This window comes from Cephus cinctus, unplaced genomic scaffold, assembly GCF_000341935.2.
Source record: "Cephus cinctus unplaced genomic scaffold, Ccin1 Ccin1_scaffold0215, whole genome shotgun sequence".
Lineage (NCBI taxonomy): Eukaryota > Metazoa > Arthropoda > Insecta > Hymenoptera > Cephidae > Cephus > Cephus cinctus.
Window position 1 is genome coordinate 3,093,216 of NW_014332933.1, and position 19,013 is coordinate 3,112,228.

General features: G+C 36.8%; 1 protein-coding gene across 5 annotated transcripts; it reads right to left on the reverse strand.

Moving 5' to 3' along the window:
* Positions 1-806: 806 nt before the first annotated feature.
* Positions 807-18,893, reverse strand: LOC107265294 (WD repeat and FYVE domain-containing protein 3). Of its 5 annotated transcripts, none has more exons than XM_025082476.1 (48): positions 18,637-18,890; positions 18,157-18,226; positions 17,841-18,081; positions 17,005-17,250; positions 16,711-16,869; positions 16,394-16,586; positions 16,115-16,301; positions 15,840-16,021; positions 15,413-15,764; positions 15,202-15,323; positions 14,845-15,128; positions 14,496-14,762; positions 14,133-14,423; positions 13,688-14,061; positions 13,290-13,582; positions 12,766-12,981; positions 12,532-12,704; positions 12,232-12,460; positions 12,029-12,165; positions 11,758-11,941; positions 11,399-11,670; positions 11,101-11,330; positions 10,847-11,014; positions 10,553-10,761; positions 10,306-10,481; positions 10,066-10,214; positions 9,782-9,980; positions 9,355-9,727; positions 9,076-9,280; positions 8,600-9,020; positions 8,301-8,510; positions 8,037-8,225; positions 7,660-7,953; positions 7,353-7,588; positions 7,021-7,276; positions 6,736-6,947; positions 6,517-6,649; positions 6,269-6,422; positions 5,967-6,201; positions 5,675-5,898; positions 5,361-5,614; positions 5,059-5,286; positions 4,797-4,988; positions 4,544-4,712; positions 4,212-4,458; positions 3,882-4,136; positions 3,502-3,699; positions 807-3,389 (listed from the first exon to the last, which is right to left on the reverse strand). In XM_025082476.1, exons 3-48 carry the CDS (start codon positions 18,066-18,068, stop codon positions 3,275-3,277), a joined length of 10,320 nt encoding a protein of 3,439 aa, XP_024938244.1. In that variant the 5' UTR covers positions 18,069-18,081; positions 18,157-18,226; positions 18,637-18,890; the 3' UTR covers positions 807-3,274. The 5 variants fall into 5 exon arrangements, with proteins under 5 accessions (XP_024938244.1, XP_024938246.1, XP_024938245.1 ...); XM_025082478.1 differs by having other exon boundaries at positions 18,768-18,887; XM_025082477.1 differs by lacking the exon at positions 18,157-18,226 and having other exon boundaries at positions 18,768-18,893.
* Positions 18,894-19,013: the final 120 nt, after the last annotated feature.

Sequence of the window (19,013 nt, forward strand, 5' to 3'; positions counted from 1 at the left end):
ATCGATCTGATTGTTCACAGATCGCATTTCTTAATGGCATCTTATCTTCGTTTCTTGTCCAATATCATATTCGAAGATTATGGCACATATAAATATCTTATTAACAGTATGAATGAGCATAACCATTTTTGTCGATCATCAATGATTTTTTTTTGAACGCTAACGGAGATTCACGTCTGCGCAATCGTTGTGCGCAGTCGTAATATTTGAAAACTTGTTCTGTGGGTTATTGCCGTTTCAATCTAATCATTGATTTTTGGGATATATATTTTATCTGTATGTTTATATGGATTATGGCCATATATTATGTGTGCGATTTATTGCTATATTATATTATTGTACAGCGAGGAAAGAATCATTTCAATTTAGCCCATTCAATATAGTTATATTGACCAAGTTCAACTATACAATGTTTTCCAAGTACCAACTAACAATACCGATGGTTCTAACTACATACAATGTAAATAATGGTTTTATTATTGTTAATAATATTATTATGTATACATAATTTCTATGTCCGGTATGCATCTGTACACACCAACAGACACGCTTGGGCATACTCACAGGCTCGCATGCTCACGCATACACTGTATTGTGACATAATATTTATTTTTATATATATTATATATCATTTTCTAAAATCTACTTATCTTGATTACATCTATAACGCGATGTAAACTTCATTTCAGTGCTATTTTATTCATTTTCTCAATTATATACAATTTGAGGTCTGTCTGTTCTATTCTCGACTTGTGATTTCTCTATCAAATCCGGTTGAGTCGTAGAGGCATAATCAAGAATAGGTGTTTAGAGCAGAATTTTGCATTTTAATGACATATCGTATGTTATTCTGTACTGCACTTTTAGTTGAGTAGAGTCTAATTGTGGTATGACAATAATGACAAACATCAAGTGGAAACGCTTAATATATGGCGGTTGTAAATAAAATTATTACATCGGCTAACAAAGTTAGAGCCTAAAATAATGTCGTAAGATGGTTTCAATATTCAAAGCAATCCTGTCCTTAATGAAAACTTACAACAAATTGATTAGTGTTGAATCGCTAGTATAGTTATGCTTTATGTACAATTAATATATATTAGAAATTAATAATGTATAAATAATACTGTTTAATGCTATAAGAAATCAAGAAAAAGATTTTCAGAAGATTTATGGCGATTCTCTTTCTTGCAAGGATATCAATTTAAGATATATGACTAGACATTACAGTTACGCCTCTAAATCTTCGAAGGAACAAAACTCAAGCATCGCCTTGATTACAGAAGAAAATCATAGTATGCAGTTTCTAGACTGAATATCAATAAGAAAAATACAAATAGATAATCCATTAAAAAACAAGTTTTTTAAACATATAAATAATTGAGTTATCATCATTATCTTCGGTCTTGTATGTTAGAACAATATTTAATTTGTTTATGCGCAACTCGCCGCGTTAAACATATAACACTTTAATCATTATCGTATAATTTTTGCCCACGGATGACAATCCTTAATATATTAATAGACAATATTGATTTGTTCTGGATTCTCTACATTATTGATCCTGCTTTGTGCGAAGCAATTTAACAAGCATACAGTATAAAATTTAAGAGCTATACATCGCTTGTAAGTAGGAATACCATTGAACAAAAATTATAAACAATTATTTAATTGGAATAAACTGCGCATTGATGGCCAGTTCATATTCAGCAGATACAACTTTATATTGAATCGAACTTAAAAAATGTGTGCCTTATGAAAAACAATGATGATTTTCTTTATCTAAATGTTGTTTTTGCATTTTTTATTTTCCACTATCATAGCCACTATTAGATCAATACTAGGATGTATACTAACAATTACCAGATTCTTTTAAAGAAGCTAATCTTGTATGCAACTTATAGAAAAACTAATTTCTAAATGGACTATGCATGCACATTATCAATTAAAATGTCATGGATCGCCCAACTATGAATTGTTAAGAAATTGTTCAGAAGAAAAGCAATAAGCCTATCTTATATCCAATATATAACTCTATGCATACGAGTCATCTAAGCTGATGAATAAATGCCTAGATATTTATTTCTCTTCATTGTTTGTTCAGCACTATTAGTGGCAGAATTTATAGTTTTATTTTATTCTTATGCAGATACGGTATTGTCTATTATATAGTTGTATGCTTTGTAATAATATTTTTCAGAGTTGACAATGGGATACAGTACATTCGTATTTTTTTACCTTCAGATTCTTGTTCGATTACCGTGTAACCAAGTATTAATCACAACGAAAAATACAATTAATAATAAAATATTTATCAATAATAAATTAGATAAAAATAAAGATAAAAAATTGTTACAATAAAATGATCAAATTTAATGTTTTAAACGTGTTCCACTTTCGAATCGAATGACAAAAATCGTCTTTAGTGTTACTGATGGATCTTTGTGTCTGTAAAGAATTTTATAGGCCAGAGTAAACTGAACAATGGATCCATGAGCAGTAATCTCGATAACAGTCCCAATGGTTAAAAATTATTATTTTTCAAATGTAGGCCTCAAACTGCTTGGGCACTAAAATCTAATAAACATTGATCAACCTCGATTAATTCATTTAATTCAAATTCAATGATTGTGTATGCGTGTCGCGGTATAAAATGAATTATTCGCGAAATATCGCGTATTACAAATATTAAAAAATGATTAAATTGCTTAATTTATCCTGAAATTATATCATGAAAAATAAGAATCACAGATTATAAATAATATATCATCTCTTAAGTATTAACATCGATGATTATTATATATTTGTAGCTAAGTCCTACGATTTTCTTCGGTACCTTTATAATATACGGGGAGCCATTGCTAAAGCGAATATAATTAATCCTTTGCATGGAAATCATTTTCGTATACGCACAACAATTTTGAGATTTATACTAATAAGTAAGATTAACAATAAAAATTTCATAACACAAATCCCATACTAATGACGAATACATTTTTTTTCTAATAGAAAATACTTATATCCGAGTGAACAGATAGATCTGAATATACTATAAACATAATAATAAATAATATCTTAAGAAGTACATAGAAACTTGAAATCCGGCAAAGGATTGCAATATTATCGCTGCACAGAATCAGGACCACATTTACATGTATCTAGCATGAGTTCTACTATTTTAGGAAGTATACAATCCATTCATAACTATGTACAAATCAGCTAAAACTTCGTCGAAATGAATAACGTACGCAGTGTGAGTTTCTAGGCTACTGTATTAAGTGTTGCTGTCCGTTGAATGCTGAGAACGTAGTGTCGAGTAACAACCCTGACAGACTCGAACAGGTTTGAGAATACCAAGTCTTGATATCTTAGACTCAAATCTACTGCATCTGTTCGTAGAACGATAAATTCAAATAAAAAATGGCTCCATAATGGATAGAAAATAACAAATAGTCTTGATGGAATGATTTTATTTTTCTGTTCCGAAAATTAATCACTTACTTCGAGCAGAATACTTGTCCACAGTTGCGGCAATGATGACGTCTCTCGTACAGATTGAACCTGACACCACATCCTACGCAGACATCAGCACCTTCATCCTTTAACCAATGATCAGCAACAGTTCTGCCTGGTTGTTCACAAACGCTCCAGGAGAATACACGGCCACGAGTATCACCAACGTATACAGCTCTGTGATCCCTTTTAAGAGGACAGAAAAACGAACCAGATGTCAGATATTGTATTGTAAAGAATTTCGAAATTCTAATACCAAGACAATAGTAAAGATCTCAAAATCATGACGAGCCATCTTAGAAATATCGTGAAGATTTTCAAGTCTCATAAAAATCCTGAATTGTAGAAAATCGTACGAATGGGCTTACCTTGATACTGCAAGAGCCGTGATAGATGCAGGCTCGGCATTATCCTTTCGATCATAGGCAGTGTGCATTGTTAATTTACTACGAAATACAAGCTGTCTTTGCCATTTAAAACCATCACGTAAAATATTCTGTGGATTAATTCTCTTTGGCTTAGTATCAGCCTCAGTGACCATAACGAAGCTGTCTGTCAAACTGGTATCGCTCTTACTGGTTCTAAGTGCTCCTTCAGAATCTCCAGTATTGTTCATAGAATCACTAAAGGTATTCTTGTTATTATCTGTAGTATTTTGCAATGGCAACTGTTAAGGTTATGAACAGAAAAAAAATTACCTGATCTGTGTACCCTCGCTATCAGCACGTCCTCCACCTTCACTCTTTCTGAACATTGGATTACCACGACTTTTTCTTCTTAGTACTACTGTGGAAGTGTGGTTACTCTGTGGTGATGGTTTACTGCCAGAACCATTGCTGGATTCATTATCAGAACACTCCTCCTTCTCTTCGTGAAGTCTGGATGCCTCTTTAGGATTTTCTGGTTCGGAGAGACTACTCTCTGATCCACTCTTTGTAAGCATTGCTGCGATAAAGTCCCATTTATGTAAATTAATATAACAATCCATAGATTATTAGATAGTTTCATAAGTCATTAAGAATTTATTAACCTGTTCCCTCTGTGGATATACTCATTTGCTTTACGAGGTCATGCACTCTCTTCTTAGTAGTTTCCTTCTGATCTTCATCGACCGGTTCCCCCTTAGTTTCCTTTTCAGTTTCTACTTCCTCCACCTTGTCCTCCTCTGCTGGTACTTGTACATAATCCATAGACCACATCTAAGAATAATAGAATTTTTCAATCTGATCAAGAATAATTCTTTAATTTTTCTTATTCAGTTTCTATAATCTTCTGATACTCACACGTGCCACACCATCCGTAGAACCAGTCATAATAACATTTTGTGAATCCCATTCATGAGTTTGACTGAATGCTACACAAAGAATTTGTTGCATTCTATCAGCACGGCCAACACATGTATTCACACTGGCTAATTCCTCGCCATTGATACTCCAGACATGTAGCCAGGTAGCTGCGCAGGTAGCAATGTCGCCCTAAGCAAAGAAAATACATAACTCATATCTAGCTCAACCCTTAGTATTCTAATAAAATCATCAACTTTACAGTAAGATCATTGATCGCTACTGCAGCTACTGGTCCAGCATGTCCACGAAGTTGACGGACAAAGAGACAACGCGATAGATCCCAAATAATTGCTGTGCTGTCACGCGATCCTGACACAATGACATTGTAGGCAGGACTCGATGCCAAGCAAGTGACAGCATCTGTATGTCCATACAAGCATTGCTTGATAGAAAGTTGACGTTTTGCATACTCCCAGACAGTAACAACCTGTTATTAATGAAAATTAAATCAGGATAATATTATAAGATATTAATAATGAAAAGTTTGACACTCCTATTTACCGAACTAGTTCCTGCTGTCACTATTAATTTAGAAGACGGACAGACACACGCTACTATTTCTCCACTACTTTGCATCATTGCCTCGCATACAAATATTGCCTTGTCGCTGTCATAGTTTCCTATTCTCAGAGAATGATCGGCGAAACCCCAAGCAACGTATTTGTTGTACGAAGGAGGTATCAACGTCTTATTTTGTTCCACGGCAAGGACAGCCTTATCAACGTGCAATATCTGTCCTACTGGTCCTTTCAATTCTAATGAAGGATAAATCTTTTTTTAGTATTCGTTATTAAGTCATCATTGAAAAATCTTACCTTTGATTGGTTGAAGAGAAGGTTTTAAATTATCAAGGTTATGAAAGAAAAGTCTATCGGATGTAGTAATACTAAGTCCTGGTGTAATTGGACCAGGATCTATTACACTTGTTCGTTGAGACATTTTTTTAGCTGGATGTGGTTTCTTGAACAGTTGTTTCGGTATTTGACCGAAATTATTGATAAAGCCAATTGTGGCATTTTTCTTTAATGGATCATCAATGCTATAAAATTAGATTTTGATTAGGATCATTGCTGTTTAATACGATATTTCTATTTTATATCAACGCACTTGTATATATCGACGTTGCCTTCGTAGAAGAGATGGTGAAAGACATTGACAGCTTCCACAGCACCTGGACCATTCTGTTTGCATCCAAATATTAAGTCTATCCACTGGTGCAAGTGCTGAGATACGTAATCACATTCTAGAGCAAGTCTGTGAACACGTATAAATTCACGAGTATCTTGTTTCGCCCATGGTGGAAGTACGATGTCACCAAGTTGTACTCCACTTTGTTTCGAACCTACAAAATGATTATAACAATAGTAAAAAGACCTTTAAGCCTTTATTATAATTATTGGGTCACATACCCAAATCAAAGTGATTGGAATTGACAAGAAATTCTGGTAGATAAAAGAATTCTGGTATAAGTTCCTTTACATCAGCCATATTATGCTTGGAGGCTGAAAGCCAAGCTTCCTTTATGCTGTTAAACATTCTGTCAGCCAAATCAAAATGACCTCCCTAAACATATACAAAATTATTGCTCGTTATTGTTTTCGCAATAACTGAGGTAATTGTATATTACTAGGATTCTATCAATTATATTTATCTTGACCTGTAATCTGAGGAAGTGCTGGGTAAATGGCTCCATTCTGACCAAGTAAGAACAGACAATCATAGCAGAAGAATAATGAGTGCCATAATGATATGGTGGTGTCTCGCCATGTGGATCGTCCCACTCTTTATATCTATAAATATAAATAAATTCAAGTAAAATATATAAAATTGACGACGTACAATTTGAGTTTGTCAATTTTAAAAACAAGGACGGTACCTCTTTTTGAACTGCAATAAGCGTTCAGGACTTTGGGCTCCCATAGGTTTGCTAAAGTCCCTAAAGGTTGAAGGATCAGTGAAATCTAATTCCTCGCTGTCATAATCGGCCAAGATCCAAGGAAATATAGGATATTGCATAAGATCATTGTAGCTACGTCCAGCTAAAGTATTAAGATGCATCAGGTACTGGAAATTGGATATCTCGCCTCTCTGAATATGAAAATAAAATCATTTTATTAAGAAAATAAAACAATTTTTAAATATAAAAAACTTATCCACCCACCACCCAACGCTGAGTGACAGATGTTTCGCCCATAAAATTCGACAGCAATCCCGTCGCTTGTTCCACATTCGCGGTTCTCTTTTGACCAGCTACCGATTGCTGAGCACTATCAGCAATAGCAGTAGCAAAAGTCATGAATCTTTGATAAACCTTGTTTCTTACTTTTCGTGGAAAAGCTAATAAATAGTTTCGACCATCTCCACTGAATACCTCTAATGCCATTGGCTGTAGCAAATACCTTCTCTTGTGTACCTCTCTATCAACAGAAAGTCCAAAATTATATTACCAGTTCCCTAGTAGGAAATTAACAAAATTATCCTTGAAAAACGTACCGGATATCTTCATAATTAAATTTTGAGCACTGCCGCATCGCCCTGGATCGTCTTGGGGAACCTGGTGATGGCAAGATGGGTTCATAAGCTTCTGGTAAACTCTCAATATCTCTGATCTCTCGCGATTTCAATAAAGTGAATCCATCAATGACATAAAAGTGTTCTTTTCCAAATAAAAGAAGGCCTTCAGTAGTGTCTAACCCTTGTATCCTGGCACATCTGAACATATGACTTATCTAAAAATATATAAATCAATAATTGACGTTCAGTGTCAATATCACGATTATTATTTTCAGATAAAAAGCACCTTTTCGTGCTCCTCGAGCAATCGAAGTAAAGTCTGATTGTCTGGAACAGCCTGATTATTTTCTTCTTCTTGTTCGATATCCTCTGGTGCCTCATCAGGTTCACTGGCGTGTCGTTCCAATGTACAAGGTACCATAGGAGGTTCACTTTCAGTAGACGTTTCGTTAACATTCAACGGAGTATCATCAATTACAGGATCACGTTCACGCTCGAACATACCAGAGGAATTACCCAATTGCTTCAGATAATATTCCTTACTGTCCATGCTAGTTGCCACTTTGTATTTCAATTGCTTCTACAAAGTGCATCCATTGAGTTCTTATAGCATATGTTTAATGGAACTATAAATCCTGTACTATAAAATAATTATCAACTTACATTATCAGGATGATCTAGTTCAGGTCTGTATGGATAATGTATGTAGAAAAGTTCATTTTTCATCATTTTCTTGCGCATCCTACAGGGACCTTCCGTCATATCCAACATCCATTTATCCAATTTTGTAGGAGTCGGTGGTCCCCATAGACCGCGTTCTCTTGTTAATTCCGTTTCCGTTTGCAACCATTCCTGTGAATGACGTTGAGACATTATTTTCAATCTATATTATATTTATTGCGCACAATCCAATTAACTATAATTAACCTGATAGACGTATCGCTGAGTGTGTTGATTTGTCTGTTGATGTTGAAGGCGCCTGGCAGCTGCGAGTTCACGAACCAATGCAACATGTTGTTCGGTCCATTGTGCAACAGTATTTTGATGCAATCGTAATCTAACACGTACTGATTCCTCCTTTCGGACTTTAGTTCGGCTTGCTAACCTGGTGAGGCCGCCAGTAACTTTTTGTATTTTCTGCAGAGAGTTTTATTTATTAATAAACAACATTACACAACTGAAAAACACTTCTTAATTAAATTTATTGTACAGGAAATATTACTTACGGATTGTATTTGATTATGCAATTCCCATGGTACTCTGTACGACGCTTTTCTCTCTAGAACAACATAATTCAGCCAAAGTCTCGCTGCGGATTCGTAAACTTGTTCTCTGACCGCAGCCAAGTCAGGTGCTCTTTCATTTCCGATTGGAACCGGAAGACTTATCTTGAAGACCTCTTCAATGGCTGGTTTCTTGCAAACGTACAACTCCTCCCACACTCTGAGGGCGGCGACAGCCATCAAGTTGTGACCTTGATGTGAGGTCAATCTATCATCGCTAGATTCAACTTGAGGGTTCACGTGCCAAGTTGTCTTCATGTTGGTGTCTAACATTATTTTAATGTCAGCTGTCAGTTGCAAAAGGCAATACGTCAAGCATCCAATGAATTCCAACTCGTGATTGCCAGCGCCAAAAACTAACAGCCTGTAAAGTGAATGAATAGAAACTGTGCACGATCCTCATGAGAACCTTTATTTACCTATGATTGGTGAGCTTGTGCAGTGCTTCCAACACAGCCATTTGATCAGCAATTGAATCAGTTGCTCGTGATAGCAGGAATAAAATTGTTCTATTAAGACAGTGATGAAGTCCTTCCATATTAACTGCCCCAGGTCGACGTTTAGCTTGTCCAATGAGTTTCACAATAAAATCAAATACTTCATGTGGATCTTTTGTTAAGGCGCCTACAAGTATTATAAAAAAAATAAGTATAATTAGTAGATAGCATTTTACCGAAAAGCTACCACATGATTATTACCTTGCCATAGCTTGTCTACGATTCTAGCAGCAACGTAGCAAACATTGTTCGTAATATTGTTTACAGATCCACCAGGTACTACTGGCAGAGCAGCCTGTTCACCAATCAGAACATCAGCTGCCAATAAATGGTCCATCAAAATTGATAAAATTTCTGTTTGATATCGCGTCTGTTGTCCTGTGGATGCATATTCAGGCCAGGCTTCTAGGACTAGATCAATAGCTGGTGGGGACTTTGCACTGACTGATAGTGAAAGGGAGTCAACGACAATGACTCGTAGGAAATCCATAACAAATTTTCTTGCTGGATGATTTGTTAGACCGACATCTTTTGAGGGGGATCGAACAAGCACCGGTTCCTGGAGTGAAGATTGCTATTATAAAATTTAAGGTCAAAATCAGTAAGATCATTTTTAGAGGATATTTACCTCATCGGCTGGTGTACTGGCACCACTACTATCTTGACTGCAGCTTGTTGGCTTTGGAAATAAAGTACCTGCTAATGCCCCCAGGACTTCAGCAGCCATGAACACTTGCAAGAAGTCAGTGAAATTGTGGTACAGGAAGAATAAGAATTGTATTATTGTCACTGGATAGTCATTCAGCCATTCCGGTAGACTTTCTGGCCTGTATCAAATGAAAGATGCTTATGGAAACACAGAAGTGAATTGATCCATTAAAATTATAGCGCAGGATTATTTATCATACTGACCCGTTGTAATGACTATTGAGCATAGTGCGGACCATGGCTAATAATGTGACCACAGCTTCAGGACATAAATTAATTCTTCCAGCGAAGGAAGAAAGTGAATGATTAGCTGGGACACCAAACATAAAGCTCCACACGTTATCCAAATCCAGCTAGAATTTAAAAAGTATTAATAATTATTGGATGATCAAATTGTATTACTAGAACATTTAGATTGACGCTTTTAATAAATCATAAAATTACTTTGGAATCTGCTGGCAGTAACTTGACTGATTGGCCCATCATGAGAGCAATAAAAAGGAAATAAAGCTCCGGAACAAGATCAACATGCTGAGGAAGTAACCATCCAAGATGTTGAAATCCTGGTACGTGAAGGCCGGTAGTTTTAAGATCTCCGCCTGTCATTTGTTGATGACAGCCTGAAGGAATTCAAGAATTATAAAAAAAAAGTCCAGCAATGTTAAAGTTCTATAAAATCATTATTACGAACCAAGTGCCAATGCCATCTTATTGTGATCAGTATGTCTCAGCCAACCACCATTGCTGGTTCCTTCCTTGAATTTTTGCAATATCGGCTGCACAGCACATACTGCTACTAATATTCTTAAACCCCATACGACAGTCGTACTATGGAGACCAGATTGAAGGAACAGTAAGATCCAATCCAATCCCAGAACTTTGGCTACTTCCTCGCACATGCTGCACAAAAATGATTGTATCACAATACAAATGTTGTGAAGCTTAATACAGATGTGTGATTCTGAAAACTGTCATGACTTCTTACCTGCCATTGACTTTTAGACCATTAAATAATAATGAATGTAGCAGCTGAAGACACCGATTCCTCAACAGAATACTTTCACCCTCGCCTTCCTTGTTTCCGTCACCTTCTCGCAGAACCAAATGCTTTTCAGAACCAACTGGTAAAGTAGCAACGATGAACTGTCCAAACCTGAAATATATTTAAATATATAAAACAATTCATGCTTTCATTAGAAAACGGCACAACTCGTATAATATCATCCATATAAACTTTACCATAGCAGGTCAGCTTGTCTAGGCTGTCCCAAAAGTATACTGAGCAATGCCAGAAGCACTTGTCTGGTAGGATTTTGTTTGACATCACTAAGTATATGCAATAGTTTATGTACCAACTGCAAGTCTCTCATAAGACGTAAGTTGGTGCGTTTTTCACTGGACTCAGCAATTAATTCATAAAGATGTTCCAATAGTGAACGAAGAAGTTCACCGGGTGCTTCGTGCCAGACCTAGCAGCAGCGAAAAAACTAGAGCACTTGTCGATTTTTTGGACAAAAGAATCGCGATAATTGTTTACCTGTAGGTCGCACAAAAGATCCTGGAATGCAGTGACATTGGGGATAGCACTGGTTTCCCTGCCACTATCTACGGTTCCTACCAAGCTGAAGGTAAGATGTAAAATATGGCTGTTGAGAAGAGGACATTTCCGTCTTAATAACATTGCCAATGTCTGATAGCCTCTTCGCCGATCCATTTCCTGCTGGGCAGCCTGATTAGAGCGTACCACGCATACCAGTGCTTTAACAGCAGCATAGAGAGATTCTACATCTTGTGCCATTGCAATCAGTCCTGTTAAAAAAATTTAATCTTGCAATGATAAAGCTCCAAGTCGCACCCACGCGTATCATACTGCATCTGATACCGTCGTTCATTTACCTAACAAAACAGAACATCCGCCTACGTTGTCGATCATGGTTGCTACTGGACGAGGACTAAAGACTCGGACACCGAGATATCCGACGACTACGCCACCCAGAGCTCTTGCTGGACCACTCAAATGACCTGCAGAATTGTGCAAAACCCTGATAGGTGTTGCATTTTCATGCGATGACATACCCAGCTGATAAAAAAAATTGCATACATTAGATATCATTAAAAAATTTTAGTATGAATAAATAGTAATTATTGTATTGATTTTATAATATACCTGTTTGGCTATTGATTTGTTATCGGCTCTACTATATACTTTTCTTATCTTAGCCAGGGTTAATTGAGACATGGCTTTTGCATTTAAGCCAAAGACTACCTTTTCCTCTGCTACAAGTGCTTGCAATGGTTCTGGTCCTGCATAAGTAGGAAATATTATTTAAAACTCTCTTCCCAATTAACTAATTATTCAATTCGTCTTACCTATTAATTGAGGTGCTTGTAAACTACCCATATAATGAGGCCCTAGCTTAAACAAGGTTGCTACACTTTGAGAATTGAATACTTCCTCCACTAAGTGACAAGGCCCTTGCTTCCACGTGAGTCTGGAATATCGTCTCCAGCAAGGAGGTGTCCCAATGTAACCGTAAACAGGAGATGCTACAGTCAGATTGGTCGCACCGCCACCAGGACTTTGCGTGATGTAGTGAAGCTAATAGAAGTTAAAATTATAAATAAAAATCGACAAGGAGCGATGAGCAGACTGCTAATAAATTCAATTACCTTTTGGCTGTGTATATGTTGACCATCCAAATACAGTGAGAAACTGGAATTCTTCAGAACTGCGCGATTCAAAACAATAGAAATATGATGCCATTGTCCTTCATGAAGTAAATCCGGGCACCATACTCTAGCTCCACATTCACCAGTACCCTCTGGTTCCCATTCTCCTACATCTAATTAAATAATGATAACATTACCAGTGATGCACTAATTGTTCCCACGTATGACACTTACTTTGTGGCAGAGGAGTCTCTTGTGTAGACACAATAATAGCCTTGTCCCTGGCACTCAGAACAGCTGTAAAACATATCAAGTCTCGTGAAGTCTGAGGACTTCGCACTAAAGTCAGTAATCTTACGCAGTGAGCATCTGTCCTGGGATCACTGAACTTATCCACGCATATCCACGTGCTGAAGGTCAATCCAGTTTGAGGTGGAAATAATCTGTCGCCTTAATTATAAATGCAATAATTTTAAAACACTATCAAGATCAGATACACTAACTTCTGTGGCTACGAATCGACTGAGTACGAGACGACAGACGGCCGAATAGGATGTGAAAACATTTTCATTCTCCGCTAAGTAAGAGCAATAGCATGAATGAATACGACCTACGCTAATAATATCGTACTCAGTGATTACAGTAGATATATACGCCCATGTACCCAGTAAGAATTTTCTTAAGTAATATTATGTGAGACAAAGTGGATTATAGTCATAGAACAAGTACAAGTGTAATGATGGTTATATTTTTATTACCTGATCCAATTCCTCCAAGGACACTATTATCAGCAGCAACAACTGTCGGCGGTGTTGTGCTTTGAGGAGCAACACTCGGTAAATATAGACAGGCAAAACCTTCGGCACTCATGTCCAGCTCCACAAAAGGTGGCAAAGTGCAAGAACCATGAGCACGAAAATCTTTTGGTGTTGTCATTGATACTAGGGTTTTGATACGCGTTAGCGGGACAGGTCCACCTGGCTTGGGTTTGTTTGGTTCTACGTCATCGAGTGATATGCAACACAGAGGATCACCAAGCCGTAGAAACTCTCTGTTAAATTAAAATTCACGTACTTAGATTCCTTAGATTTAATTTAATAACGGAGAGGGTCTCTGGTGAAATATTCATTAAAGTGAATTCTAGTCATTTAATTACCTCAAGTCTCTGGGTTCTAAGGATTGAGCAGCAAGTCGTTCAATGATGTACTGAAGTGGCTGATGAAGTGGATGCGTTTCATCTTGCAAAGCAACTTTGCCCATTGTTAACAATTCACCAGCCATCCCAGCTTCGCACATCACCTGCTGATTTCTTTCAGTGCGTACTAGACTTTTGATAACTTCAGCAACATACAATTGTAAGGCCAATGCCATTTGCGCATGAGACGAATCTGATATGGAAGGGAGCAGATGCAGCATCCCAACAACAATACCAGGATGGACCACGATTGGCTCCGGCATTGGAGGATTCAGATTTAGAGAATTGACAGTAGACCTCTTGCCACTTCCAGGAGAATCCAATGACTTTTGATGCTAGATACCAGCAACGCATTAAATTCAGTTCAGATAAAAAAAAGAGTATTTCCATTGAATTAAATCTTTACCTCGATATTAGATTGCTTATGACTTGGAGATCTTATACCAACGCCAGTTAAATTTGGCTTGTCAAAAGCATCCAGGGCGGCGTCATACAAAAGTCTCATCAGCAAGCACGCATATGCTAAAATTTGTGGCATCTCACTAGGAAATGTTGGTTCCAGTACGCTTCCAGTAAACAGGGAAAGCAGTGTGTTATGATAATTCAAAGAAAGGACCACATCCGTTGCTACGAGTTTTGTAAGAGATGAGAAACAGCCGAGAAGCCGTAGAGTGTCACACAGACTTGATTGGCATATCTAGTCAGGAAAAGTTTAATCTCAGTTATTTAAAATATTTATACAAACAATGATATCACCTCAAAGACTTACTTCATGATGAAAGAACTTGGCGTTTGCTGGTTCAAATCGCATAGCAGTGCTGATCGTATGAAATACGACATGCAGTAACATTAATAACTGTGCCTCGTCTTGAGGACTTCTTTGAGTAATGTCATTACACGGCTCTGTACTTTTAATGGGCTGTGGACCTAGACGACCCTCCAGAGATACTAAAACGGACATGACGTAAACGAAACCTCCGACCTTCCGGAACACTGTCCTGGTACGGTGCGATTCGCGCAGACACGCGAGTAACGACTAGAAATTAATAGATTAACTTTGTATTTCTCTATTTCAAGAATACTGATTTGTTTAACGTTCACAGCTGTGTTTCAGGTACCTTTAGTATATGAGTTTTCAGTACTAAAGCATTGGGAGGTGCTGAATGCATCACTCCTAATAATGTAGCCATGTCATCGTCGCCACCAGCACTGAGTACCAACTCCCGGACTATCCCAAGGGCTTGATATCTGCAATCTATGTAGGGAACAAGATTGTGGGCACAACGTGCTCCTCCGCACTCTCTAAACACATTGGCATTTTGGACGTTGCCTGCTAGTAAGGTTGTCAGTGCTTCCATGACTAAGGCACCCAGACGCTCTTGTTCTGGGCACATGTAATATTCTGGAAATACGAAATTGATTATAAGTTATCAACTGACGAATCACAATGATTGACAAGTGAGTGAAATATTTACCCATCCCTTGATCTTGCGCAGCTTGTTTATCCTTTAACAGTGTTGCAAAGCGATGCAGACAAGTAACAAATACTTCCAGCATACCCACCTCCCGATATACGTCTTTAAATATTACGTTATGCCTAAAGGATTAAATTGTGATCATTAAAAGCCATTGTGATAGTTCTTCTTTACGTCATTTAGTTTCTGTGTCTGACGTTACTTGTGTTACCTGAGTATGTTTAGAAGAGTATCCATGCACATGATACTACAGCTGACTGAATTATTGGATTTAAGTAAAATTGAAAGAGATATGAGTTCTTTGCAAGGCACGAAATTAAGCTGGAACACTATGAATTCCAGTAAATGAAAGAACTTCTGTTGAATCTCGGGATTTTTCAGATGTATCTTTTCTGCGAATTGCGAGAGTGTGTTTTGTCCCTCGAGAATGAAGTAATTCGCATTGTCACTGTGATAGACGCTCGATATAGCGTCGAGTATTGTGCAACACAGAAGCGGTGAGTTAGACTTTACAAACACTGATTGCAATACTTGAAATGCTTGAACATTACGAACGCTACCGCCTGTAATGACAGAATTAAAGTATTTAACGAGATGCCCCTGACCAAAATGAGTTCATTATGAAAACTCAATGATACCTCTGTTACTCGGTTGGGGTAAGGTAAATCCAAGCATTTGAAACAAGGAACCCATGCTCGCTTGGCTAGGTTTTAATTCCGTATGACCACACATGGTAAGGGATGCCAGCATCAATACCAAATTTCTAATGGCATCTTGTGCCTCGGCACGACCATCTTGTTCTAATCTTGATGGAGCATGCCTGTCGGAAAAAATTTATAATATAAATTGAATAAAATATATCAGAAAATCTCATAATATGATCGGAAGAAATATATAATCAAGGAAAACTTACTTGAGTAAGAACTCCGATAGAAAGATATAACCTTGACAGGCACGGAAATCATCCAAGAGTGTCTGAGAAACTTCACTGGAATCTTTTAGAAAGCAAAATACTGTCACGAACATTTCTACAACTTCAAGTGGTGCTAGCTCAGGCACTCGTTGCATGTTGTCTATGCAAAGAGCTATGCAACCTTTATCTGTAAAGATATAAAGATTTATTGTTACCATAGAAATTTGTTTATTGTTCGCTTCAAATAAGTAATGTTAGCTATAAATGTGTAATGCTTACTGTGAATGTAAGCAACAACATTTTGCGTAAGGCCGTGTCGAGATAGTGTCATTAGAACTTCAGCAGCGCTTTTACGCCACATTACATTGTACTGTGGACACGAGCTTGTTATTGCCGAGAAAAGTAATGTCAGATCATCCTTTCGTGCTAGCTCTTCCGCCGGATATGGATGACTGCACAATCTTACTAAGAGCTGTCGAGACAATCGAGTATAACCATAAACAATTAGTAATAATAGTCTAGGTAGAGAGGCAGAAATCAATAAATGAAGCGTAAATAATGGGCGAACAATAGAAAAGTGTGTCGATCGTATTTACCTGCACGAATATTTTTTGTAAAAGTATTCTTCGTTCTCTGGGAGTGAATTCACTATTTGCATCGGTCGCGTCAGCCTCAACTTCACTCATTTCCGGTAAATCAAAGAAAAGGTAAAGACATTTTACCAAGGTTGATGGCACAGAGGCAGAAGTCATGGCCTATTTAATATTCAATGGAATAGAATGTTTGGTTTAATCGATGAATGTACTGTGAGAACTTATTGAAAAATGTAATTGTTCTTAATGAAAGTAGTATTATATTTGACGCTGTAAAATATATAATAATAGCCTTGCCTGTATTAGAGAAGTATCGCCAGCTGCTAATAAATTTAATGCAGAGAGTAACATCCATCCGTTACTTGATTCTTCACTGTTTTCAATCTCTAAAAATTTCACTATTGCACAGCTTGCTGTTTCTGTGCTTTGATTGCTGGCTCTTCGTCGTATTTCAGATACCATGAGTCGGGATACCTGCTGGGTGAATGCTAAGATGTCCCAAAATTTTTCATTCATGTCTCCGGAAGGACTAGATCCAAACACCTGAAGAATGTTTTCAATTATGTACTCCAAATGATAGAATACACACACATAGTAATTCTATGGTACCAGCCCTATTCTGGGAAGCCAGTAAAGTATTGGAAGAGATCTTTCTCTTTAGTCTGTGGTTACTTATTGGGTCTACACAATGGGTGGGCAGGTAATTGGATACATGGTTTAGCTATTGAAGTAAATGAGGAGGAGGAAACATGAAATATGTATATTAGCAAGAAGATCTTCAAACAATTATGTTTTTCAAATATTTATGTAACTAACTTATTTATTTTATCATGAAAAAAGAAAATATTTGATATGACAAGCACAACAAATATGGTAAAGAAAGACATATGGTAAGAAATATAGATAAGGATGTAAAGCACATGTGTGCTTTAATGGGGGCACTACAGTTTAAATGAATTAATATACTAACACATAGGGGGCTAAAAAGTGGCTCAAATTGTTCAAGCGACATAATAAAATTATATTTCTCATGATATTGAATTGTCAGAATGATCTTCTCATTTAAAAAATATTTAGTATGCTTGAATTTATTATATTACAACCTCTAAGATTGTATTTAATGATTATCTTACCTTGCAGAATAAAGGCAGCATGTTATACAATTTATCATCACGTTCAGCTTCAGTAAGTGGGTGAGCAGGGTGTGTATATTCGGAAAAAAGTTTTTTAAGGTGCATGAGGCCCAGGGCAGTATGCTGAGGGTTATTTGCACCTCCAGCACCTTCGTCTAAGCTTCCAGAACCGCTGGAGCCCATACCTCCCACACTACTACCCCCTCGCAATTTTCGCATAATGTTCATTATTACTGATTTACTGCAAATATCAAAAACTACTAATTACAAAATTGTTTAATAGAAAACAAGTAAAGAAATGATAAGAGAAATATACTTTTGTAGTACAAGAGGTTTAATGAGACACACTGGCAATCTCCTTGAAGATTATCCTTCTAATAGCATTTCTGTTCGACGAAATTAAATCATCAGTCATAAACTATATATATATATATAAACACGGAAATAATTACTGATAAGAAAGAATGCAAAATGTGCAGCAGTGATATAGAATTGCATAATGTGATTAATCAATGTATTCTTTAAGAGACACTGCGTAACAGTAAATATTGTCATTTTGTTGAGGATGCATAAACTATATAACTGAACAATCTTGCAGGCTACAGTTTATTATGCTAATTTTGGAGCGATTATAATATTGAAATGCTTGAGAGTCGACCGTGCGAAAATGGTATGTCGCAAGGGAAGAACGTTACGAGTTTCATGGCAGGCAAATTTTCAAAAAATGTCGATGCACGGTGATGTTTTTGCAATCATTAAGAAATATTAATCGCTTAACACTTGGCTCAATATTTACCTGTCTCCTGTCAAATCGTCATGCAAATGTCATTAGTAGCAGTTTCGAAACCGCCCACAATATTCACTATTGACATTCACCCACGAATTTGAAAATACACAGAAAATGAAGACGAACACACTATAATTTACCTGTAACGTTTGATTGATCGAAAAATCCTACATTTTCTTTTGGAAAGTCACTTTTTCGCTGAGAGCATTTAATATTTCAGTGGCAGGAGCCATTTTAGTATTTGGCCATTTGTTCGGTCCACGGCCAACAAGATACGTCGATATTTATCACGTGGTCTAATATTATTATTCCCGGCTCTTTGGCCACCTTGCGTCCTTTTCAAAATAATTTTACATTAAATTTATAGAGGAATTACGCGTTCTTAA